Source organism: Kogia breviceps, chromosome 11 (assembly GCF_026419965.1).
Source record: "Kogia breviceps isolate mKogBre1 chromosome 11, mKogBre1 haplotype 1, whole genome shotgun sequence".
Classification (NCBI taxonomy): Eukaryota; Metazoa; Chordata; class Mammalia; order Artiodactyla; family Physeteridae; genus Kogia; species Kogia breviceps.
Genome location: NC_081320.1, coordinates 77,259,915 through 77,285,317, shown reverse-complemented (window position 1 = coordinate 77,285,317; position 25,403 = coordinate 77,259,915). Strand labels below are relative to the sequence as shown.

General features: G+C 40.1%; 1 protein-coding gene across 17 annotated transcripts in view; it reads left to right on the top strand.

Moving 5' to 3' along the window:
* The window catches only part of LTBP1 (latent transforming growth factor beta binding protein 1), a 432,121-nt gene that overhangs the window by 292,170 nt on the left and 114,548 nt on the right, over window positions 1-25,403 (top strand). For all 17 annotated transcript variants that reach the window (XM_067007826.1, XM_067007825.1, XM_067007830.1 and 14 more), the window contains 4 exons: window positions 7,856-7,981; window positions 9,199-9,324; window positions 9,729-9,851; window positions 13,354-13,473. In XM_067007826.1, the coding sequence (XP_066863927.1) occupies window positions 7,856-7,981; window positions 9,199-9,324; window positions 9,729-9,851; window positions 13,354-13,473 (495 nt within the window). The remainder of the gene's footprint in view (window positions 1-7,855; window positions 7,982-9,198; window positions 9,325-9,728; window positions 9,852-13,353; window positions 13,474-25,403) is intronic.

Sequence of the window (25,403 nt, the reverse complement as noted above, 5' to 3'; positions counted from 1 at the left end):
GTATAATAGAGAAATAGAAAAAAAACACCTAAGTATTTAACATTAGGGAAATAGATAATTATATCTACATAGAAACAGTATGCTACCATCAAATATTACAATATTTTTGAAGAATTTTTATTAAAATCTCTCAGAAAATGGTCACAAGATATTGTTAAATACAAGATGAAGTATATAAAAATGAAGGATACAGTGTATTAAACCAAGTACGTATAGCTGATTCACTTTGCTGTACAGTAGAAACTAACACAACATTGTAGAGCAGCTATACTCCAATAAAAATTTAAAAACAAACCAAAAAACATAAGGATTTACTGTATAGCACAGGGAACTATATTCAATATCTTGTAATAACCTATAATGGAAAAGAATCTGAAGGAGAATATAAATATATAATTGAATATAAATATTTTAAAAAGACATACATACATTGAGAAAATACTAGAAGAAGATACACCAGATATTAGCAGTGATTATTTTTTGTAGTGGGGTCTGAGAGGTTCGGGTGTTGTTTCATTTTAGAACTTTTTGTGTATTCCACATACTCTTGTGTGGAAATATAGTATTATAATCAGAGAAAATATCACTAAGATGCATCACAGCAGCTTAAGTTCCTGATGTCATTGCAGGATGAGGCTGGCAATGAGGTTGGCAGGAGAAGCTAATAGAGGAGTTTGCAGCCTCCCTTAGAATTTTACCTCTTCAGAAACATGACATGCATCATTTCCAATAGACATGTGCTTGGTTAGATGTGTTAATTAGTGGGATTGTGGTTATCATTTCACAATGTATACATATTAAAATATCAAGTTGCACACCTTAAATACATACAGCTTTTATATGTTTTAAACAACCAAAAACTTTTACCCATTTTCTCAAAATTGTGGATGTAATTTCTCTTAGATACTTGAACTGATACAGCAGACTAGAAAGTGTTTTTAAAAAGCACCCCTGGGCTTCCCTGGTGGCGCAGTGGTTGAGAGTCCGCCTGCCGATGCAGGGGACACGGGTTCGTGCCCCGGTCCGGGAAGATCCCACATGCCGCGGAGCGGCTGGGCCCATGAGCCATGGCCGCTGAGCTTGCGCGTCCGGAGCCTGTGCTCCGCAACGGGAGAGGCCACAACAGTGAGAGGCCCGCGTACCGCAAAAAAAAAAAAATAAATAAATAAAAAAGCACCCCTGCCCCAAGGTGAAATGCAGTTGACTAAATAGTGCAGAGTCGCATCATGGACCCAGCAGAGTGTTTTCACTTACTTCAGGGATACCCTCAAGGCGCAGCTGTACCCAGAGCCATGGTCTTCCCACGTGAATGCAGGGCAACTGCTCTTTGGTTTTACTATCAATACCGGGTAAAGTGTTATAGAAATGTTAGCTATTCTAAGTATTTCTAGTGATAACGGTGAAATGCTAGTGATTTTTTTTTTTTAATGGCTGTGGCTAAAATTGTTATTCTCTGTTCTGAAGTCACATGTATGTCTACCCACTTTATTAATCCCATCTATGAGAGGCTCTGCTATGCAGTGCAAGGCGTACAAACATGTACTATACCATCTTGGTCAGCAAGGATCTTCTCATTGTTTATATCAACATTAAAAAGAAAAATTGCAGTCTGTCAGTGCAAAAGTTCTTTCAAGTACTCTGTTTCCATTTTCCAATGTGAACATACTTATGTGCGCTTTTAACAATGGCTGACTTCAACCATCAGACTTCTTGCACACTAGCTTTGAAGAGGTTAAGTTTGGCTAGATAAAGGTAGTTTCATCATTTAAATGCAGGCCTGTGAGGAATAACAAGTTGCAGTTACTCAGCTTCAACTGAACTGCGGAACTGATTGAAAAAAATGAAAGTAGCTGTGCTATATGAAGTTGTTAGAAGACAGCTTAATTTGAGTTTGGCAGAGATACAGGGCTAACATCTGCTATCACATGTTTGAAGCACAAATATTTCCTTCCAGGAAACAAGTGACATTGAAATTTTATTTTCATGCAGCATTTGTAGGTGCTCCGACTTCATATAGTAAAAGAATCTTTCTAAAACAATCCATGGGGAGAACATTGTAAATAGTCTTCGAATTTAAATGGCTTGCAATTTTTGGAGCCATACTATATGATCTGTAATCTACACTAGAACAAGAGGACTGTTTTGTATCAAATTTAATTGAAATCAAAATACAGATGTTCCCATGGGTTTTGATAAGAGAGCCAAACATGTAGATTGAAGGAGCAATCTGATCATTTCTTTCTGAAACATTAGACAGTGGTTTTTTTTTGTTTTGTTTTGTTTTTCCCCTAGAACACAAAAGAGGTAGATGTTTGTCACTCTTAGTTTCCTCCATAAATTGAAGAAAGGAATAGCATAATAAATAGGTGCCTAAAATAAACAAAATAAGCTCCACGTTGCTTGACGATGATATCTTTATGGTGGTGAGATTGGATGTAGCCTTTGCAGATTTCATCAGACTCACTTTGACTTGCAATAATTATAAAGTGAGCCACGTATTTGCAGGGAATAAGTGTGATACTTTCCACTCTCAGCAGCTCAGTTGGTGGTTTGCAATATTATTGGCATACTGTTTCCAAATAAATGATACATATCAGCATATAAATTCTTGATTTAGCATAGTATCTTAATAGCTCAAGGATAGGTTGGAAAATCAAACCTTTATTTCTCTGGCAAGTATTTACAAAGTGGAAACATCTGCTTCAGTTGTTGTGGGACAGTTTATGCTCTTTGTGGGGCAGTTAGGAAGCCAGGGCATTTCTGTAAACCTTTCCATGAGTTGACATTTGATGCCTTCCTCCAGCTCTTCCTAAACTTTCTCCATGGCCCATGCAGACCAGCCAGAAATTATTCTTTGACTTTCATGACTGCTTTGTGTCAACCTTTGTAATCATCATGGCCCAAACATTATAACAACTATTTTGCTCATTGGATCTTTTCCAGAACTCAGAAATGACCACTTTATAAAAACGTTTGTCTCTGAAGCATATTACCAGTATCATGACAGCCTCAATAAACTATGTACGCTAATGGAAGGTGAACTTTTTTCCATGTTAACTCATCAATGCTTTAATATTTCCAGCTCTGTTTATTTATTTATTTTGAGTAATCACATGACGAGGAAAAAAGCTAAAGATCAGGGTACTCATTTTCATATTTTGTCAAAAGCTCTCTTTTTCATTTAATTCTTAAAAATAAAGACACCAAACTCTTAAATCCACCACTGGCCTTTTTGCCGGGATAAATAGAGCATTTGGTTTGCCACTGGCTTTTGGTCATGGCTCTTTTTCCAAATTCTAAATGGGCTCCCGGGGAAGAAACAGTAAGGTCCTTGGCCCAGTGCAGGTGAAGCTGTTTCAGGGGCCACATGTAGTAGGAAAGCATAGGGTGGTCCTGCAAACCCAGGGAAATGTGATGGTGTAATGAAGGAGGACACCTGGAAGAGTCCAGTGGGAGCAGTCTCTTGATCTCTGGGAAACCAAACATGCTTTAGAAGAGAAGACATTATCATTAACCAGAGTGCTGGGAGGCCAGTAATTAGTGCTTCCTGTGCGAGGCTTTGCCATATTCCCAGTGCTTGTGTTGACGCTATCAGCATGTACAGAGAAATGTATGTTTTGACCTGAACTGATCCTTTCCATGGGAACAGGTTCACAAGCCTATGTGTGAGTGACCTCTTAGAAAAATATAAAGCATAATGTCTGTGCCCTGCAAAACACAGAGAAAGCCAGCAGCTTTTTTTCAGTTTTAAGACAATACCCTCAGGACTTGGCTTTCTGTATAACTTACACGTGATCAAGAATGAAAGCATAACAGACAAGGAGGGAAAGCATGGGAAGAGGTGGTGGGAGACATGTTTTTAAAGTTTTAAAATAGGAGTAGCAGTAATTTACTTTTTACCTTAAAAATGGTATTGATCGGGCTTCCCTGGTGGCGCAGTGGTTGAGAGTCCACCTGCCGATGCAGGGGGTGCGGGTTCGTGCCCCGGTCCGGGAGGATCCCACGTGCCGCGGAGCGGCTGGGCCCGTGAGCCGTGGCTGCTGGGCCTGCGCGTCCGGAGCCTGTGCTCCGCGGCGGGAGAGGCCACAGCAGTGAGAGGCCCACGTACCGCAAAAAAAAAAAAAAAAAATGGTATTGATCAATTTTTTTGGTTCTCTTTTTTTTTGAGATGTGGTTGACATAACATTACATAAGTTTAAGGTATATAGTGTGTTGGTTTGATACATTCGTATATTGCACTATGATTACTACAAAAGCATTAGCTAACACCTTTATCATGTCACATACTTTTCCTGTGTTGAGAACAGTTAAGATTTAATCTCTTAGCAACATTGGAATTTATAATACAGTATTGTTGACTATAATCTGGTAAATTTTTTGATGAGTAGTAAAGAGAAAGCAGAGGTGTTTTGAAGTCGTTATGGCTTTCTTTTTTTGTTTAACTTAGAAGGGTGGAATCCTCCAGCAAATGGATAAAAGGTATCTCTGAGGACAAACTGATAAGTTACATTCATCACTCGTATATTAAAAAAAAAAAATGGGGCAAACAGTGTAGAAATCAAGTATACGTTAGTAAATGTCCCTTCGCTCCTTTGATGTATCTCTTAGTACCCTCTAGTGGTGTCAGAGTAACATTTTCTTACATATGTTAGTACCAACTGCGATCAACATTTTCAAGCTGCATCTTTATATACTTAATCTGAGGTAATCAACTAAAAATCCTCAAACTGTCCTCATAACTATTTCAACCTGATAGCTTCCATTTAAGATACTAGATTGGAAGGAAAGGCTATTATTCATTTCTTAAGACCAAGGAATTAAAATTCTTAACCATTTCTCCTATCTTAGAGCTGACTTAAGAAGAAAAGATCTAAATATTGGCACACTGGTATAGGAATGTATCTCATCTGAATTAAGCATCACGTGTTTTTGAAGACTTTTGTTCACACGTGTAAAAAAACCCATCCTAAAGCTATGCCTGAATATGGACAAATAAATATTTGGTAACCAACAAATTGGTATGTGTGGGGCTGGGGGTAGGACAATGAGTACTGACCAAGCCTTTCCTGAAAACCCCAGATGTACATACAGCCTTTTAATTCTGAATTCTTGTTCCTAGTATATTAAGTTATCTTCTAATTTTTCTTTTTGAAAATCTGATCAATATGTATTTTCTGTTTTAAGAAAATGGCAGATAAGAACATAATGGAAAGAATTACAAAGAAAATCAAGAAATCTAAATACCAATAATTTTCAAAGAAGGCGTCTACCTACATTAAGAATAGGTGGTTAAAAATGTGCTTCTCACACCATTCTACTAAAGAATTCTTATAAACAGAGAAGGGAGTGCTTATCCTGAGGGTCTAGGAGTAGAACCTCAGGGTTCTACTGGAGAAGATGAACTTTTCTACCTTCAGATTTTTGTGGCACATAGAAATAATAATTTTTTAAGAAAGGCTTTTCTGATTTTAGAAGTAATCATACCTATTCATTGTAGAAATTTTGAAAAATACAGAAAAATATAGATAATACAAATCCCCATAATTGTAACACTTAAAACTTATTTCCTTCCAGTCTTCTTTTCTGTGTATAAAATAATTTAGATCATATCCTATATTATAATTTGTACCTAAATATATTTTCTTAACAAATAAGCATTATCCTATCCTGTTAATGAATATATAATGATCTATGCTATATATGTATCATAATTCATTGTTTTATGTTGTTAGTATCAGTCACTTAAGTCTAAGCAATCATGTTAATCACCCATGTATTTTTAGCCTTTGGGATTATTTTTTCTGTAACTTGATGTTATACTGACTATGAACAATCTATTTTTCTGATAGTGAATTAGCATAAATAGGCTCACTAAAGATATGAGTAACTTGTAAATGTGCGGTTTTTTCATAATCCAAGTGATTTGGTGCAAAATACTGCAGCTCTGTAGTCATATGTGTCCTTATAAAGCCTAGCAACTTTTCAAATGACTTGCATCGGTTGTCTTAAAATCACAGCACCGTGAGGAACACTTGATGAAAAATGAATGTGATTTGGGTTTTGGAGAGCAACCACAACCCCAACTTAGGTCATTTCCATAGTGAATTTTTATTAAAACACTGTTTTTCACATCTTCAGAATTCACAGTGGGTTATTGGTGACAGTAGCATGCCTGTTTTTCTTTTCCTTCAAACCATAGATTGCTCTAACAAAGGTGTGATTTAGCTTGTCATGCTTGAGGCCCCATCTTCCTCCACTGGGCCACTTGGGCTCATCCATGGTCTCATCTGTTTTAAGCATTGTTTACTACATGATGACAGGGAGATACTGGCCCAAGGTAATTATTATAAATGTGCTGTTTCTTTGTTATCTATTCTTAAATGACTTCAGTAGGAACAACCACAGTAATCAGTAATAGTGGCTAACTTTTTAAAAATTTTGTTTATTTGTTTATATTTTTGGCTGCATTGGGTCTTCGTTGCTGCACGCGGGGTTTCTCTAGTTGCAGCGAGTGGGGGCTACTCTTCGTTGCAATGGGTGCTCATTGTGGTGGCTTCTCTTGTTGCGGAGCAAAGGACCTAGGTGCGCAGGCTTCAGTAGTTGCAGCACGCGGGCTCAGTAGTTGTGGCTCACGGGCTTAGTTACTCCACGGCATGTGGGATCTTCCCGGACCAGGGCTCGAACCTGTGTCCCCTGCATTGGCAGGTGGATTCTTAACCACTGTGCCACCAGGGAAGCCCAATAATGGCTAACTTTTATTGAGCGCATATAATGTGCCAGGCATTGAGCTACATTATTTAGGTTAACTCTTTTGAACTTTACTCTCTGAAGTTGGTGCTCTGATAATTCTTATTTACACAGACAGAAAAGTGAGGCTTACATTGTTTAAGTAGCTTGCTCTTTGTTACAGAACTAAGAAAGGACAGCAAGGTTGGTACCTGTACTGTCCTCCAAGGCTGAGCTTCTTACCACCAGCTGTGCCCCCCGCCCCCCACTATTCTATTATACATTCTTACAAAGATCATTGAAATCAACAGACTGTCTTGGAGTAATTCATCTCAGCTCACCTTTGAGTCCTCAGGTCCTCTTGGTAATAAAGCACGTTGTGATGGCCTTTACCCACTGGGAGCTCCTCTCACCTTGCCTTGACCACAGCCTTGTCTGTGAGTGGAGTGAGGACTCGGGACTCATCTTCTCAGGCTTCATAGAAGAAGCCAGTCTCATGCAGGAATCTGGAGGGGAGTGAGGGAGGAATTGAGCAGAGGAGATTTGGAAGAAGATTCTATACTAGTATAAATAAAATATGCTCCTGTTGAAATTGGCAAATCAAGAGTAAGTTACATCCAGAAGTTCTGCTTTGATTAGAAGTGGTAAATCTTTCTGGAGAATTAAAGAGAAATTTGGAAGGAGGTTGAATATAGTTTTTGGAACTTGCATTTAGCCTGCTAACAAATAGAAAGTTACCATCTATTTCTTATCAGGAGAAATCATGTGATTGGTCCATCATTCAAAATGAACTGGAGTGGATAGAAACTCATGGATGGGCCATCTTGGAAATTCAGAATTGACTATAATGTTTAACATGGCCTCTTTCTGAATTTCCACCTTCTCCAGTTCATCTTAGAAGTTGTTTCATTAAGAATTATTCATGACCTTGGCTGAGACTAACTGATCAATTATGAAATGATGATCATCGGTAATCAAATGAATTTATACGTGATTTTAGAGTATAAAATTTTGTTTTCTAATTGCATACTTGGCAATAAGGTAATCAGGAAACACAAGTAATGGTTTGCAAGTAGCAATGGAATCTTTGTTTATATCTGTTTTTCCCTACATTTTTTTATCTTTAAAGAAATCAATGAATGTACTGTGAACCCTGATATCTGTGGAGCAGGACACTGCATTAACCTACCGGTGAGGTATACCTGTATATGCTATGATGGCTACAAGTTCAGTGAGCAACAGAGAAAATGTGTTGGTAAGAAGAGACACTTTTGGTAGATGAGATTGTTAAATATCAAGTATTTGCACATAAAGAACATTTTTTTTATCATGGGGAAAATGTTATTGTGTTTAATTTTTTAAAAATTTTGTCCCTGAGCTAAGGGTACTCAAAAAGAGGTTCAGTAAACTCCTAGGAGGCTCTTACCTCTTGGTTCTATGCTACCTACCTTGCCAAGTGTAATACAATTACATAAAGGTGGAATAATTTCCCAAAGCTTTTCAGGTAAAGAATATAAAATTAAGAGCTCTAGAAATAGCTATCTACAAACATATTTAGCAAAACAAATTAATATATTCTGCAGTAAAGAGTTATGTTCATCTAAGTTCATAAAATTTGATTTTTAAAAGGGATTTCTATATTGAAAATCAATACATGCTGACACAAAACTGTTAATGAATTTATAAAGTAGGGATCTCATATATATGCTTCTTTGGGGAAAAAAATGAATCTCAAAAAGGGGTGTAATAGTGTTAAGTAAGTCATTTTAATGTGTTAACACTAAATTTAGTATCTTTTTTTAGAAAAAGAAAATTCAGCACTAAGAATTATAAGGCAAATATAGAGCAACAAAGGCATATACCTAATTAAACCCACTTTAATAAGCTGAATGCCATTATGCAGATGTGACTTCTGCCGTTTGGTTTTGCATATATATGTGGGGTGAGGTGTGAGGGGAACATCCACCTGCTCCATAGCATGGCTATTTCTCTTGAATTTGTATACATTAGATGTATTATGTTTAGAACCCCAGCATGTAAAGTTGAAAAGGGCAGTCAGTCGAGATGATTCAGTCTCGCTTTACCCACGTGCCCAGTGAAAGAGTGCCCGTCGGAACATTTCTGACTGTCTCTGCTGAGCTGGCCTGGGAGTTGCACAGTGAATTCCAGTGCTTACATGACGCCAGTTATCAGGCAGGTCCTTTTGTGGTGACCTGAAATCTTTCTCTTTGAAACACCTATGTCATGGTTGTAGCTTGAGCTTTCAAAGCAGTACACCCTAGGTGTATTCCCTTTTCCCAGTAACAGCCCTTCGTGTATTCAGGAAGACTGATCATGTCTCCCTTTACTGTTTTCCTCACTTATAAAGGTTTGTGGGACACAGGGGATGGTGTGCTCGTATTTCATGAACAGAGAGACTGAGAATTTCATGCTAGACTACACTAATCCTTTTATTTGTCTTTTTGTTAACAGATATTGATGAATGCACTCAGGCCCAACACCTCTGCTCCCAGGGACGCTGTGAAAACACTGAGGGAAGTTTCTTGTGTATTTGCCCAGCGGGGTTCATGGCCAGTGAGGAGGGTACTAACTGCATAGGTAATGACAGTGTTCTTTCTGATGCATAAATTCCCACATGTGGGTTTCTAGCCCCCCTAAGATTCCATCAGTCCAGGGCTTATTCAGACAACCTCAAATTTATTTTTAAACCCCTGTTATAACATAGTTAGCTGCTAGATACTGGAAGATTTAAAAAAATGCAATTTTTTCCCCAGCAGTTTTGAATGAATAGTATCAAATGTCTGCAAAAACCAGAGGCGTTAAATATTTCTTTTGGATTCGAGTAAATCAAAACCACTCACTTTTTTGGAACAAATCAAAGAGATGATAGATAGTAGGAATCAGTTAGTTCATTCTTAACATCGAACTAACCTGGGAGATGGGAGAGGTTTGGAATTATGTTGTGGGAAGTAAAACTCGACAACGTTTTCTGCTTTGCGTAGATGTTGATGAGTGCCTGAGGCCAGACGTCTGTGGGGAAGGGCACTGCGTCAATACCGTGGGGGCCTTCGGGTGTGAATACTGCGACAGCGGGTACCGCATGACCCCCGGAGGCCATTGCGAGGGTGAGTCTGCTGCAAGGATGGGGAGCCTGCGCCCATTTGAAGTGCTGAGTGCACGTGACCATGAAATGCAGGGCTGGGTCCAGAACCCAGGGCTGGCGAGCACCTGGCCTGGTACGAATTTTCCTTCACCACCGATCTGTGCAGGATACCAGCTCATCCAGGCTCTTGCTGCCTTCTGGGATCACAGCCCCTTTGCCTTACTTCAGTGGCTCTGTCTGGGTCATCTTCCACCTTCATATGCTCTTTATTACTCACTTCAGTATTACTCACTTCTGCCTTCTCTGGTGTGTGGAGTGAAATCACTTTAGAACAATTAACTGCAGAGGATTTTAGTACAAACCCAGACTTAATTATAGTGTCTGCATCATTCATCTGGGGACATGGTGCAGTGTCACCAGTGTGGACTTTTTGTTTTCGACCTTTTCGCCTTGTTCCATTCCTTTGTCCCAGCTTCTTTCTTTCACATGTGTTCTGGGACTTGCTTGCAGACTGTCTACAGAAGTGCTGTCTGACCAACTCCGAGTCAGGTTCCAGCTGTGCTAGATAAAATTTCTTTCGTATTGACCCCAGCAATGGATTTGCTCTCGTTGTAAAAATGTTTTGAAAAGTTTTTAACTTTTCAAAATTAAAATGATTAACCACTGAATATTTCTGCTCGTGTTTGTGTCCAAGTCACACAGGTACTTTTTGAAACCACCATGGTACACTTTGAATAATTATTTTCATGAAGAAATATGTTGAACCTCTGCTTAAATCTTGCCAAAGAAATGTGAGGGCAAAGGAGCAGGGATCTCTGGGCACGTTTTTGAAGAGCCTGTCTGTAGGGATGGTGCTGGCTCTGTGGGGTTCCCTGCCCAGCTGCATGACATTGAACCTCTTTTCAGATATGGCTGGGCCTCCAGCACTCGGGAGGGATAGGCCGGTTGGGGCAGGCTGCTCTCAGCTGTCTCTTGGCTCCTACATGTTGGTTTTCGTCACGGCTCTAATGACCAGGTCTGGAGGGAGAGCTCATTAGACAGTTTTTTGGCAGCCTGCACCTGCCTGTCTTGCTGGCCCCTTGCCTCAGCCCCTGAGTTATCTGGAGAGAAGTGGGGAGCGTTTTATGTTACGGCATCTCTGATCAGCTCCCATCGGAACAGAGATATGAAGGCTTCTCCTGACGGCTGAGGCCCATGGGATGGCACAGGTGTGAAGTGGCCCTAGTCTCCTCTTACGGAGGACTCTCCCTCTGCTCTGGAGGTAGCTTGAGGATGGGGGAGAGCAGAGACTATGGCATGACCCCCGCACTCAGTAACTGTCTAACTTGGAGCCAGGTACGTAGCCCCTTCAAAACTTAGTTCTTCACCTGTAAAATGGGAACCATGCAGTGAACTTTCAGGCTTGTGCAAGTAAATGGTGTGGCAGAATGTTGTATGGTGCCTGTCACCTGTTATTTCTCAAGAAGGGTTGGTTTCCTTAAACTTCCCCTTTCCCTGACTCGTTTTGTTTTTGCATGGATCTTCTCAGAACATCTATAATTGTGGGAGTGTTTTTTAAAACAAAAAAGGCGTGGGTATGTCTGACAAGCAATTATTTGCAAAGCAATGCTCCTCCAGAAGGTCAAATGTGGATCCTCAAGTTCTACACACAGACTCAGGACAGGAAGATAAGCTATTTACGGAATTACTAGAGCATAAGGATGGACAGTAGAAAGGAATGGAAAAGAAATTTGAAGGTAAAGGAAATAAATGGAAAGCAGTTAGGAGACTATTCAATGTATAGAAGTTATTTAACAGAAATACCACCAGCATTCCCTGAGTAAATAATTATATAATTCTATCCCCATGAAAAGGCTTGAAATGAAGGAGCCAAATAACATAGCTGTTTTCTAATTTCATCATGGACCAGAACCAAAGGTCCCTGGGCTTCTGGCTCACTGAAGATTTTCTCAGCTGTCACTGACAAAGTTGCTTTCAAACAGCTCCGGTCTCCAAGGAGTCTATTGTAGTTTACAGACCTTATCTCATGCATCCTTACTTTATTCTGTGAAGGTATTACCAGGCGGGTAGTCCCTCATTTACAGATGAGGGAACAAGCAAACAGAGGTGAGAACAACAGGAAATGCAGGTATATTGTCTTGTGTTTCTCAGCGTTGCACCTTATTTATCAAAGCAGCTTATCTTCTCTGACTTAGCAGTTGTAGTTCCATTTTTTAAAATACCCCATCCAGAGAAGGATGTAATGCTGTTTGGAAAATGAAACTGGCAAGCATCATCTTTTTGTAGAACAAGAAGTCCCAGAACATCTGACCTAAAAAAAAAAAAAAAAAAACACTGTGTGTCATTGTCTATTGGCAAGAATTTTTCGCTGATAGGAAAAAAAAAAAAAAATTACAACACTGACCTGGTGCTTATTCTGTTAATAACATCTTTTACCTTAAGCATCTTTTCACACATGTCTAGTGATATATAATGAGAGATGATTTTTGAGAATTTACCAGAATGATGACCTCAAATACCCATGTATGTTCAGTGTATTCATTATATATTTCTTTCACTTTTTAGCTTATGTCCTGAAAAATCTGTTTACGTTTTAGGTATGTTTAGAGGTCCTATATACATCTCATATTGAGACACTTAGACATTGAATCCACTTACTTGAATTCAAGATTCAACTCCACAAAAACTCCTATTTCTGTTGGGGTTGGTACCCAAGATGTTACTACTCATTTTAAATTGTTGAACCCTCTCCTATATGTTACTTTTCCTCCATTTTATTGTATTACTATTCTTAAAAAAGCCTGAAGCTATTGTATCTCTGCCACAGTTCCATCTGTTTTTAAGGTGTTTTTTTTCTCCTCATATTGAAAAGAACAATGATTAATAACTTTCTTTAGCTGTGAATGTGAAAAGTATTTTAAACCAGAATGTATTACCCTATGATCATTCACTGTATTTTCTGGAAAATCTTGGAAGTATTTGATGAGTTCATTCTCTCCTAATATTCTTTTTCCACCTCCAAGGAATTCCTATCATATGCAATGTTTTAAATTATTCAAACCTAGTATGTTTGGGGGGCCATGAAGCCAAAGCAAGGATTTCCCTAGGGCATCCAGTGTCTGCAGAGAGAACCTCTAGCCAGGTGGATAAATGGCTTCCTCACTCTCATGTCCATTTCTTGTATTTCTTTCTGGCAAGCCATGCTATTACTTGAAAGGTTTGATGACCAGAAAGTGGCCCCAGAGAACTGCCAATTCCCAGAGTGGAGAGGTCTGGGCCTGCCAGTTGGAGAATTGGGGCCAAGTTCTTCCTTGGAACATGTGTAAATATTTCAGTCAAGGTATACTCGGCCATGCATTCTCACTGTGTGTTTAAGTACAGACCCAGAGTGTCACTTTTTCAGTTATTGTTTTCCTCACCAAAATGTAGATAAAACATGCCTCTTTTCCCCGTCATCATACGAGTCAGTTTGTGTTTTAGTATTCTGATAAAATGTCTGTGACCTAGCTTTTCGATTTTTTCAGATGTTGATGAATGTTTGACTCCAAGTACTTGTCCAGATGAGCAGTGTGTGAATTCTCCTGGATCTTACCAGTGTGTTCCCTGCACGGAGGGGTTCCGAGGCTGGAATGGGCAGTGTCTTGGTAGGTACTAGAGTGTTATCATAGTTGTGTTTCGTCTGTCTGGCCCATTTTCTGACAGGGTGGTATAATGCCAAGTGAGCCATCTTTCAAAGTGGAACAAGGAAAAAAGGGATGTAACAAACTCATGTCATTCAGAGAAAAGTTCTGAGTAACTTTTAACCATGCAGAAAGTAAGAAATTTAGTTGACATGAAGGAAGTGAGATTTTACATGGGACAGATAATTCTGATTGAAACAAATGGTTAGCCCTGGTGTGATTAATACCCAAAACCAAATAGAATAATCAGTGCCACAGAGAGAGAGAAGTGGAGAGCAAAATGCTTAGAAAGAGAGAAAAGGCGTGAGAAGCTACCACAGACTCATAGAATCAGGAAATATACACAGACTTGCAGTAGAAGTTGCAAATGTAGAAAGAGAAATCTGGATTGATTACCCATGCCCTTTATATTCATTCATTCATTCATTCATTCATTCATTCAAGTATTTAACAAATATGGAGTACCTATTTTAGGCACTGAGGAAGGTAAGTGATGAATCTGCTTTGGTCCCAATTACCTGTGCTCTAGTTAGCCTTCCCTGTTAATGGTTTTCCTTTGTGTTTCTGATCTTTTTCTGCTCCATGCCACATTCTGACAATGTGAGTTAAACTTTTCCATCCTTCCTTCCTTCTTTCCTGTCTTCCACAAATGCAGTCAAACTCAGTATCTATACCCAGAGTTGTACACAGTGCTGGGATACACTGAGGGACCAAAAAAGTACCTTCTTCATGGAACTTACTATCTAGTTGAGGAGACAGATACTCAGCCAGACATCTCAGAAGCAAAGGCAAATGTACAAATGAGCCAAGTGTTAGGAAGGAGGGTTCTTTGATGTTACAAGAGCATATGACAAAATGAGTTGCCTCAAGGAAAATTCATGAGTTAAGCTTTGGCCGGGGGTTTGGCTGGGGTAGGGGATGGAAGGGAGATCATTTTGGACATTTGACATGTGCATGGGGCTCGTGGAAGGAGGCAGCAGGTCATGTTCCAGAAGCTGAAAGGCTAGTGTGCTGAAGGCCAGAGTACAAGGGAAGATTTGCTGCAGGATGGGGGGGCAGACCATGCCAGACCCTGTTGGTCCTACCAAAAAAAGTTGGTCTTTATTCTTACATCTCTGGGAAGACACATGGGTGTTCTAGAGGAGGTGGGATAGGTAGGCTTGGTGGTAGCACTCCCAATTTCAAAGCTTTGGACTCATCACCTGGCAGCATGAGCTAAGCCTCTACCAGTTGCAGGTGGCCCCCTGCCCTGAATCTCATGCCCATCCCCAAGGGTCTCTATCAGTGGAATTGTGAAATGTTGATCTTTGGGGAGAAGAAAATTTTTTGTTTTCATAAGCATTTGTTTATGTAATTGGTGTTGGTCAGAATGTGCATTTGGTTTTAATTTTTCCATTTGGCATAAATTTCATAGTTGCCTATCAAGGTTCCATTCTTGTACTCGTTTTCACATATCAATGCATATTGTAATCCAAGAGCAGAGCCTGAACCTTACCTTAACTAACTAAAATTCACAATCGTGGTATAAACACAGCCCTGATTCATGAATTTACTAATGCAACATGACTGACCAAATGGGAAAGTGATGCTCTTCAATGTAATGCATGGATCTAGGTTGGGGAATAATAATAAATGAGTTCTTACGCCTAGATGTGCGTAATCCATCTGATTGTGACCGCACTGCTCCAGTGGAGTGACAGGAACAGAGCACCTCATTTAACAGCAATATCATGTTGCCAGCCAGATTAGTAGAATCATAAACAGAACTATTAGGTCACCATGTTACTCACCCCAAGTCACACACTTGGCCACTTGGCCAAGCAATAACTTTTGGTTTTGCGTTGCTAACTAAGGTCACACATTTCCTATTAAAAGTAGGCTGGGTACTTTTTTCCTTCTGCCTTGGGCAGAGTTTTAGGTTCTATGTCATCTGTCAATCAAGCTTCTCCTCTGTGATGTAATTACAGTGCCATCCATTGCTTATCTTGAACTTGCAGTTCTTGTAAATTTCTCCTGTGGGCTATTGCAGATTGTACCAAAATGGATTTTTCCATCTTAGTTTTTTATGACATTTGAGCTTTAAATGGTAAATTGAGTGTGATGAAAAGCAGATATTGCAACATACCTTTCTGCTCAGATTGAGCCAATGAATGGACTGGATTTTTCTGCAATACTCTGACAGTGCTTGTGAATACCCAGTCATATCTTTTTGGTTTTGTTCCTTTATACATTTTAGTTCTCATCTTTGTATTTCTGGTACTCTAAAATACTTTTCAGAAGGTGCAGTCCTACCTAAGCTCATCTTTGAGTTGAGCTCATTGATGGCATATATTCATTTCTTCATTTGCCACTTTCATCATTCAGCACTGTATTCCTACTTTGAGCCAGACATTTTGTTTTAGACCCTGGGAGTTGAGAGTGAACAAAATAAATTTCCTCCCTTCGTTGCACTTAGACTCTAGATTTCACAAGTAAGAAAGTAGAGTATATGGTATGTCAGGTGTGATGAGTGCCATGAAGAAAAAAAAAAAACTGCCTAAGGGATATAGAGAGTATAGAGAGTGTTAGAGATTCTGTGGAGGTCAGAGAAGGTGTCAAATGATAAATGGTTTACAAAATGTTCCTTGCTAATCGATTGTTTCTGTGTCTAACTGTTAAATGTGACTCGTTTTGAGGCTTTCTCTATCCTTTTAGTGCAGACAATTCAGGGTACATTGATGAGACATTTTCCCCCAAGTTTTAATGTATGAGGTCATTAAAGACTAAAAAAGTTTCCTGAATCTCATTGTTGGGAGAAAAGTCCTACACAGAGCATTTGCTGGTTGTCATCTGTAGAGATGATAATCCCTACCTCGCTGTAAGTCTTAGTATCCTTCTTTTTCTACCGCTCTCCTCTCACAGCATATTTTTAAGTCATTATAATTAAACTTGTACAGTGTCGTATAGAATAGTCCTTTCTTTGGCATTACGCTTACGGTTTTTTAAAAGAGAAAACTCGTTGATCTTGATGTCCATTTGGCTCTTTTTTCTATTAAACAGTTTCATTAAGAATTAAGAATTGCCTTTTTTTTTTTTTTTTTCTTTGCGGTACGCGGGCCTCTCACTGTTGTGGCCTCTCCCGTTGCGGAGCACAGGCTCCGGATGCACAGGCTCAGCGGCCATGGCTCACGGGCCCAGCTGCTCCGCAGTATGTGGGATCTTCCCGGACCGGGGCACGAACCCGCGTCCCCTGCATCGGCAGGCGGATTCTCGACCACTGCGCCACCAGGGAAGCCCTAGAATTGCCATTTTAACCCTTATATTCTCCAGGGATTTGATGCCAGTTACACTTTCTGCTGCTTTCGCTGACTCAATGGTGAACTTGCTGAAACTGTTAAAGGCCCCTTTGTATTCATGCCATGTAAACTGGATCTTACTACTGATTGATGCTTCTCCTTGATTTATGAATTAGAACAGAAATTGTTTGGGGCAGAAACAGGTAAAATGTCAGCAGGTGCTGTCTGGGGTTTTATACTTTTTCCTAGGGTTTTAGTTCAGGGCATATGATCCTTCATTCTCAATAGTTTATTGTACACTTTCAAAATTTCTATCCCGTAATGCTTTTTTGGCAACTCCTGTTGGCTCTTCTGTTAATGTACCTTCTTCTTTCCAATTGTGGATTTCTGTGTTCTCTTGAGAGCCACTTTCATCGTTTAACACTGTATTCCTTGGACCTCACGTTCAGCCTGGAGCTGTTGCCCACACGATCCCCACCTTTTAGGACTATTTCATCACCCTGGGTTCTGGCCAGTTCCATCTGGCTGCTTTCAATCAGAACCTTTCTTGAAGGAAGCTAACGTGTCAAGTCCTCAATTTACAGGTTTCCTTTGACTCTTGAAGTACTAGCCTGATTCATACCTGACTAGAGCCATCCCCCAAAGGAAATTCTCTAATATATAATTGTTTAAAGGTGCATTCAGTAACTGTGATATAAAAATCATATTTCCCTGAATTTAGGCAGATTATGGGCTATGTGACCTCTCTGAAGCTTGGTTTCAATATCTGTAACATGTGTATTGAAATACTTTCTTCATGGGGTTTATTGTTAGACTTAAATGTGATATAAAGCACTGAATAAGGTGTCTGACACAAGGTAGGACCCAAGAAATGTTATAATCGTTCTTCCCCCAACCCTATTACCTCCATTTTATTTCCCTTGTCCTGAAATAGAAGAAATGCAATAATAACTGATACCTGTTAAAGTAAATTATATGTCACATTTTTATGGATAACTGTCTTCTCTTTGGCTTTCTTTAAGCTCATTTCATATAGTTTTTAACTGTCATAGGAGCTTTCTCGTTTGAATTTATCGTAATCTTACAGTTTCCTTTCAACTTCTGAGCATTTTTGTTTTGCTGGAATATACTTCCTGAGAATCGTAATGCTTCTCTGCAGGGTCATCCCTAACAAATGTTTTCGCTTCTACAGTACTGCCATCCTCTTCCTTTTGCTTCACTTTCTTTGCTCACCTTCACAATATCTAGACAATAGACACAATGTACAATATCTGTCACCTGGTAGATGTGCACAGCTAGCCTTTTTTGAGTTAATTGCCTTGCTTTATAGTTGAGTCTGACAAACCATGTGATACAGGGACACACATTTCTGAGATTTTAATCAAAGTAATCCTTCTTTCTTGGCCGTGATTAAGTTAATGATGACTTTGGGACTCCCATTTGAGGGTGCTAAATGTAGTAGGTCGTCGGTGTTTGAAGAACTTAGTATTGTTCCATCCACTTGACAACTGGTTAGCCACAGTCTTCACCAAAACCAGGTGCAGAAAACTTGCAGGATAAACATGGAGAACTCCTTGTTCTAGGAGTTCTTTTCACCTTAGGATTTCTTTTCCGATTTTAAGACTCATTGTTAACCTTTATGGAATATATGAAAATTTCATAAACTTAAATAAAATTGAAGACTTTAGTCCTACAATTATTCTTTTTATGTAAGATGGCAGCTGAGCTCACAGTCTACCTTTCGTGGATATTATAAAATGTGCAAACATCAGCCTTGTCCCTACATTATATGCTAAAGGAATCTTCTAATCAGTCAGTAAGTAGTTATTGAGCACCTCCCTATGTATATGTCTACTAGATGCCAGAGAAGATTTGAAGTTGTAAAAGAAGCAAAACAAAGCAGTGTAGAATGGTATAACGGCCTGGGGGTGGGGGAATTGGGGAGATGTTATTAGAGGATAACACACATTTGCAACTAGTAGGTAAGCCCTGGAGATGTAATGCACAGCTTAGTGATTGTACTCAACAATACTGTATTATAAACCTCAAAGTTGCGAAGAGACTGGATATTAATTGTCCTCACCAGGAAAGAAATAATAATTGTGAGACATGAAAGATGTGTTAGTAATGCTACAGTATTGATCATTTTGCAATATGTGTATCAAATCATCCCTTAAACTTGCACAATGTTACGTTTTATTGAAGTATAGTTGATTTGCAATATTGTATTAGTTTCAGGTGACAATATAATGATTCAACATTTTTATAGATTATGCTCCATTTAAAGATTTTACAAAATAATGGCTGTATTTCTCTGTGCTACACATTACATCCTTGTTACTTAACTTACATAATGTTATAATGTCATTTATATCTCATCGAAAAAAACAAACTACTCTGAAGGCAGGAAATATACCTGTGTGGGAATACTCGTTATTGTAATAACAAACAATTTCTCTTTATATAGTTTACAGTATACCTGTAGTACAGATATAGAAATTTTTTCCCAAATAGGTTAATGGGCTTGCTCCTGGTCATAGGTAATAAATGGCAGAGCTAGGGCATAATCCCAGGTCTCTTAGCTTCAAAGCTAGTATTGTTTTGTTTTATATAACGTCTCATATACCTCTCATGTACACCCAAGACGATTAGAGGACAAAACAATATAATTAAGATAATAAGGAAAATAAAAGTTCATAGAATGGAAAGATCCATGTGGACTGGAATCGTCCCTTACAAGCAGCAATAATTCTGGCTCAGGGGTTCTAGAGTCTGAGATGGCAGGCCTGTCCATAGGTAGCCCAGTTGAGATTTTCTGAAAGACAAGATGTTCTTTTAGAAAGGTGAGGTAGAAAGTTGGTGATTTGCTCAGATTAGTGGGTTGATTTTCTGAGGTCATCTTTGGATCTTCATCTGCAATGTACATAGCCCTGGCTGTTTGCCAATTCTGAAAAGCAGTGATGAGTCTTTGAGGAACATATAACCTATTTTTGTAGGCAGCTCTGCTACTGCATATTTTTCACTTTGTCAGAATTGACAAAGGGGGTGATATGCTGAGGCTTTACTATACCTCAAGTGCAGGTGAGGTGATTTCATTGCATTGGCTTAATCAGCATCTGTCTCTCATTTTGCCATGCTTCCTTGTTTTTTTCTTTTTAAACATCTTTATTGGAGTATAATTGCTTTACAATGGTGTGTCAGTTTCTGCTTTATAACAAAGTGAATCAGCTATACATATGCATATATCCCCATATCTCTTCCCTCTTGCGTCTCCCTCCCACCCTCCCTATCCCACCCCTCCAGGTGGTCACAAAGCACCGAGCTGATCTCCCTGCGCTATGTGGCTGCTTCCCAATAGCTATCTATTTTACATTTGGTAGTGTATATATGTCCATGCCACTCTCTCACTGTGTCCCAGTTTACCCTTCCCCCTCCACGTGTCCTCAAGTCCATTCTCTAGTAGGTCTGTGTCTTCATTCCTGTCTTGCCCTAGGTTCTTCATGACTTTTTTTTTTTTTTTTTTTTTTTTTTTTTAGATTCCATATATATGTGTTAGCATACGGTATTTACTTTTCTCTTTCTGACTTACTTCACTCTGTATGACAGACTCTGGGTCCATCCAACTCATTACAAATAACTCAATTTCTTTATATGCCTGAGTAATATTCCACTGTATGTGCCACATCTTCTTTATCCATTCATCTGTCGATGGACACTTAGGTTGCTTCCATGTCCTGGCTATTGTAAATAGTCCTGCAATGACCATTCTGGTACATGTCTCTTTTTGAATTATGGTTTTCTCAGGGTATATGCCCAGTAGTGGGATTGCTGGGTCATATGGTAGTTCTATTTTTAGTTTTTTAAGGAACCTCCATACTGTTCTCCATAGTGGCTGCATTGATTTACATTCCCACCAACAGTGCAAGAGGGTTCTCTTTTCTCCACACCCTCTCCAGCATTTATTGTTTGTAGCTTTTTGATGATGGCCTATCTGACTGGTGTGAGGTGATACCTCATTGTAGTTTTGATTTGCATTTCTCTAATGATTAGTGATACTGAGCATTCTTTCACATGTTTGTTGGCAATCTGTATATCTTCTTTAGAGGAATGTCTGTTTAGGTCTTCTGCCCATTTTTGGATTGGGTTGTTTGTTTTTTTAATATTGATATACATGAGCTGCTTGTAAATTTGGGAGATTAATCCTTTGTAGTTGTTTCATTTGCAAATATTTTCTCCCATTCTGAGGGTTGTCTTTTCATCTTGTTTATGCTTTCCTTTGCTGTGCAAAAGCTTTTAAGTTTCATTAGGTCCCATTTGTTTGTTTTTGTTTTTATTTCCATTTCTCTAGGAGGTGGGTCAAAAAGGATCTTGCTGTGATTTATGTCATAGAGTGTTCTGCCTATGTTTTCCTCTAAGAGTTTGATAGTGTCTGGCCTTACATTTAGGTCTTTAATCCATTTTGAGTTTATTTTTGTGTGTGGTGTTAGAGAGTGTTCTAATTTCATTCTTTTACATGTAGCTGTCCAGTTTTCCCAGCACCACTTATTGAAGAGGCTGTCTTTTCTCCACTGTATATTCTTGCCTCCTTTATCAAAGGTGACCATATGTGTGTGGGTTTATCTCAGAGCTTTCCATCCTGTTCCATTGATCTATATTTCTGTTTTTGTGGCAGTACCATTTTTTTCTTTGTATTTAATTTTTCACAGTTTGATTAATATGTGTCTTGCCATGTTTCTCCTTGCTTTTATCCTGTGTGGGACTCTCTGCACTTCCTAGACTTGACTGACTATTTCCTTTCCCATATTAGGGAAGTTTTCAACTATAATCTCTTCAAATATTTTCTCAGTTCCTTTCTTTTTCTCTTCTTCTGGGACCCGTATAATTCGAATGTTGGTGTGTTTAATGTTGTCCCAGAGGTCTCTGAGACTGTTGTCAGTTCTTTTCATTCTTTTTTCTTTATTCTGCTCTGCAGTAGTAATTTCCACTATTTTATCTTCCAGGTCACTTATCTATTCTTCTGCCTCAGTTATTCTGCTATTGATTCCTACTAGAGAATTTTTAGTGTCATTTTTTCTGTTGTTCATCATTGTTTGTTTGCTCTTTAGTTCTTCTAGGTCCTTGTTAGACGTTTCTTGTATTTTCTCTATTATATTTCCAAGATTTGGGAACATCTTTACTATCATTACTCTGAATTCTTTTTCAGGTAGACTGCCTATTTCCTCTTCATTTGTTTGGTGTGATGGGTTTTTACCTTGCTCCTTCATCTACTGTGTGTTTCTCTGTCTTCTCATTTTGCTTAACTTACTGTGTTTGGGGTCTCCTTTTCGCAGGCTGCAGGTTCGTAGTTCCCATTGTTTTTGGTGTCTGCCCCCAGTGGATAAGGTTGGTTCAGTGGGTTTGTAGGCTTCCTGGTGGAGGGGACTGGTGCCTGTGTTCTGGTGGATGAGGCTGGATCTTGTCTTTCTGGTCGGCAGGACTGCATCCGGTGGTGTATTTGGGGGTGTCTGTGACCTTATGATTTTAAGCAGCCTCTCTGCTAATGGGTGGGGTTGTGTTCCTGCCTTGCTAGTTGTTTGGCATGGGGTGTCCAGCACTGTAGCTTGCTAGTCGTTGAGTGGTGCAGGGTCTTAGTGTTGAGATGGAGATCTCTGGGAGAGCTTTCGCCATTTGATATTACGTGGAACCGGGAGGTCTCCTTTGGACCGGTATCCTGAACTCAGCTGTCCCACCTCAGAGGCACAGGCCTGACACCTGGCTGCACAGTCTCCCGGGAGGGGAGGGGTAGAGAGTGACCTGTGCTTGCTCACAGGCTTCTTGATGACTGCAGCAGCAGCCTTAGCATTTCATGCCCATCTCTGGTGTGCGCGCTGATAGCCGTGGCTCACGCCTGTCTCTGAAGCTCATTTAGGTGGTGCTCTTGATCCCCTCTCCTCGCACACCCCGAAACAATGGTCTCTTGCCTCTTAGGTAGTTCCAGACTTTTTACCGGACTCCCTCCTGGCTAGCTGTGGCACACTAGCCCCCTTCAGGCTGTGTTCACACAGCCAACCCCAGTCCTCTCCCTGGGATCTGACCTCAGCTCCCAGACCCCACCCGTCCCAGCTGGTGAGCAGACAAGGCTCTTGGGATGGTGAGTGCTGGTCGGCACCGATCCTCTGTGCGGGAATCTCTCCGCTTTGCCCTCTGCACCCCTGTTGCTGCGCTCTCCTCCATGGCTCCGAAGCTTCCCCCGAGCCTGTCCCCTTTCTCTGCCAGTGAAAGGGCTCCCTAGTGTGTGGAAACTTTTCCTCCTTCACAGCTCCCTCCCAGAGGTGCAGGTCCTGTCCCTATTCTTTTGTGTCTGTTTTTTCTTTTTTCTTTTTCCCTGCCCAGGTACGTGGAGAGTTTCTTGCCTTTTGGGAAGTCTGAGGTCTTCTGCCAGCGTTCAGTAGGTGTTCTGTAGGAGTTGTTCCACATGTAGTTGTATTTCTGATGTATTTGTGGGGAGAAAGGTGATCTCCACGTCTTACAACTCCACCATCTTGAAGGTCTCTCCACCATGCTTGCTTTTCTGTCAAATACGTTCTCCCATCATCTTTAGTATTTGGTTGGCCAAAAAGTTCATTTGGGTTTTTCCGTAACATGTTACAGAAAAATCTCAATGAACTTTTTGGCCAACCCAATGTAAAGACTATGAAGAATAGTTGAGGGATAATTGAAGTAATGTTTGTGTAGGGAGTAATCCTGTATTTTCATGTAGCATAGTGATAGAATAAGATGTTTTCTTCCCATATCAAATGGTGCCCACTCATTGAAGTCTTGGTCGCTAATGAATTACATAAGGTTGAATGGCTTCAGAAAAATGACTGGTTCACCGTGTTGACAGATTCATCTCCTTGGTAGCAAAGGAAGTAATGCAGGTAAACTCTTGCTCTGGATCCTATTCTGACCAACCCCAAGGTGGGTGAAGTGGAAGGGGGCAGTACAGCCACAGGTTGACCTGTTGGAAGGTGGCCACTGAGCGCCCTTAGAACTTTAGAGGTCTTGCCCACCACAGAGGGGCTTCGGGCAGTCTGGTGTGTTCCCAGGATATTAGGAAGGGAAATTTCAAAAGGGTTCCTGACCCAGATGAATTACCTCTCAAGGCAATGAGAGAATTTGCAGGTGGGATTGCTGGCCAGCTGGGAATCATCTTTGTGAAATTGTGGAGAATGGAAAGTTGCCCAGGACCTGGAGAGAGATTAATGTCCTCATTTCCCCCTAAAGAGGAAAGAAGGTGGAGTTCTGGAACTCATGACCACTGAACTTCATGTTGATCTTGAAAAAGAACTATAGACTGCAGGATTCCAGTGATGAGGTGAAACATTTTTTAAAGGATGTGATGATCATAAAAATCAGCCAGGTTCATTAAGGACAAATTATGCCTCTGACTGCCTCTTATGATAGGGTTATTAGAGGAGGAATCAGGAAATCCTATAGGTGTGGTGTATCCAGTTTTCACCAGACTTTTGTGAGAGTCATTCAAGGTATTGTGGATGAGAAGGATTAATTTGGATTGGGTGATAGTACAGTGAGGTGGATTCATAAACTCGTTAACAGTCATCCACAAATTGCTGACCTAGTAAACTCCTGGCAACTTCCTTACTGTGGGAGGTTTAATTAATTCATGAATGGCACATGCCAAATTATGTCCCCAAAGCCCATTGGTAAATTGTTTTTCTTGAATTTGTGACCCATTTTTCTATGGTCAGTTTCCCTTTTGAACTCATTATGTATATGCGTGTAAGAATTTGGGTGATACAACTCTTCTATAAGACTGTAATCCTAGAATGAGTTTTGAGCTCCAGTACAGAAAACATCTCCCTCTGCTGCAGGGGTAAGGGGCTGTGGGTGTTGAGTGGTAGACAGTAGGGTGGGTAGAGATCACCTTGTTTCCCATGGCATTGGTCCTCCCAAGGGTTAGAAGTAGGGATTATGGGGGCCTGACTTTCTGTCAGTACCATTCAGGGCCCCACAAGTTTGTACTGTATCCTTGACTGAATTGAAAAACCCTGGAAACGACTGAAAGTTTTTAAAGTAGAGGAACAACATCATTGGTCAGATTTGTGTCTTAGAAATACAATTGTGGCTGCAATTTGGATAATGGATTTGGTAGGGTAAAACTTTAAATAGAGAAACAAAAGACTATGCCAGTAACCCAGGTGAGAGAGAATGGTAGTGGTGGGAATGAAGTCAAGTTGGGTGTATTTGAGAGAGATTTGGTAAGTAGAATTTACGTGACTTGGTAGTAAATTGAATGTGGGGAAAGAGGGAGAGTAAGGAATATAGAAGGGATGACTCCCAAGTTTCTGACTTGGGCAGCTGAGTGGGTCGTGGTAGCCTATATTGACATGAGAGACAACATAAAGAGAAGGCAGGAAAAGGATCAGTTTGGGCCATGAGGACTCAAGAGGTGCCTGTGGGACATCAAGAGATGTCCCAGTAAACGAACAGAATATAACAGTAATATTAATTTCTAAGATCATGGCTGTGGCGATGAGCAGTTAAGGAGAGAGGTCTGGCTAAAGATACAACACTGATGGGCTTCCCTGGTGGCGCAGTGGTTGAGAGTCCGCCTGCCGATGCAGGGGACACGGGCTC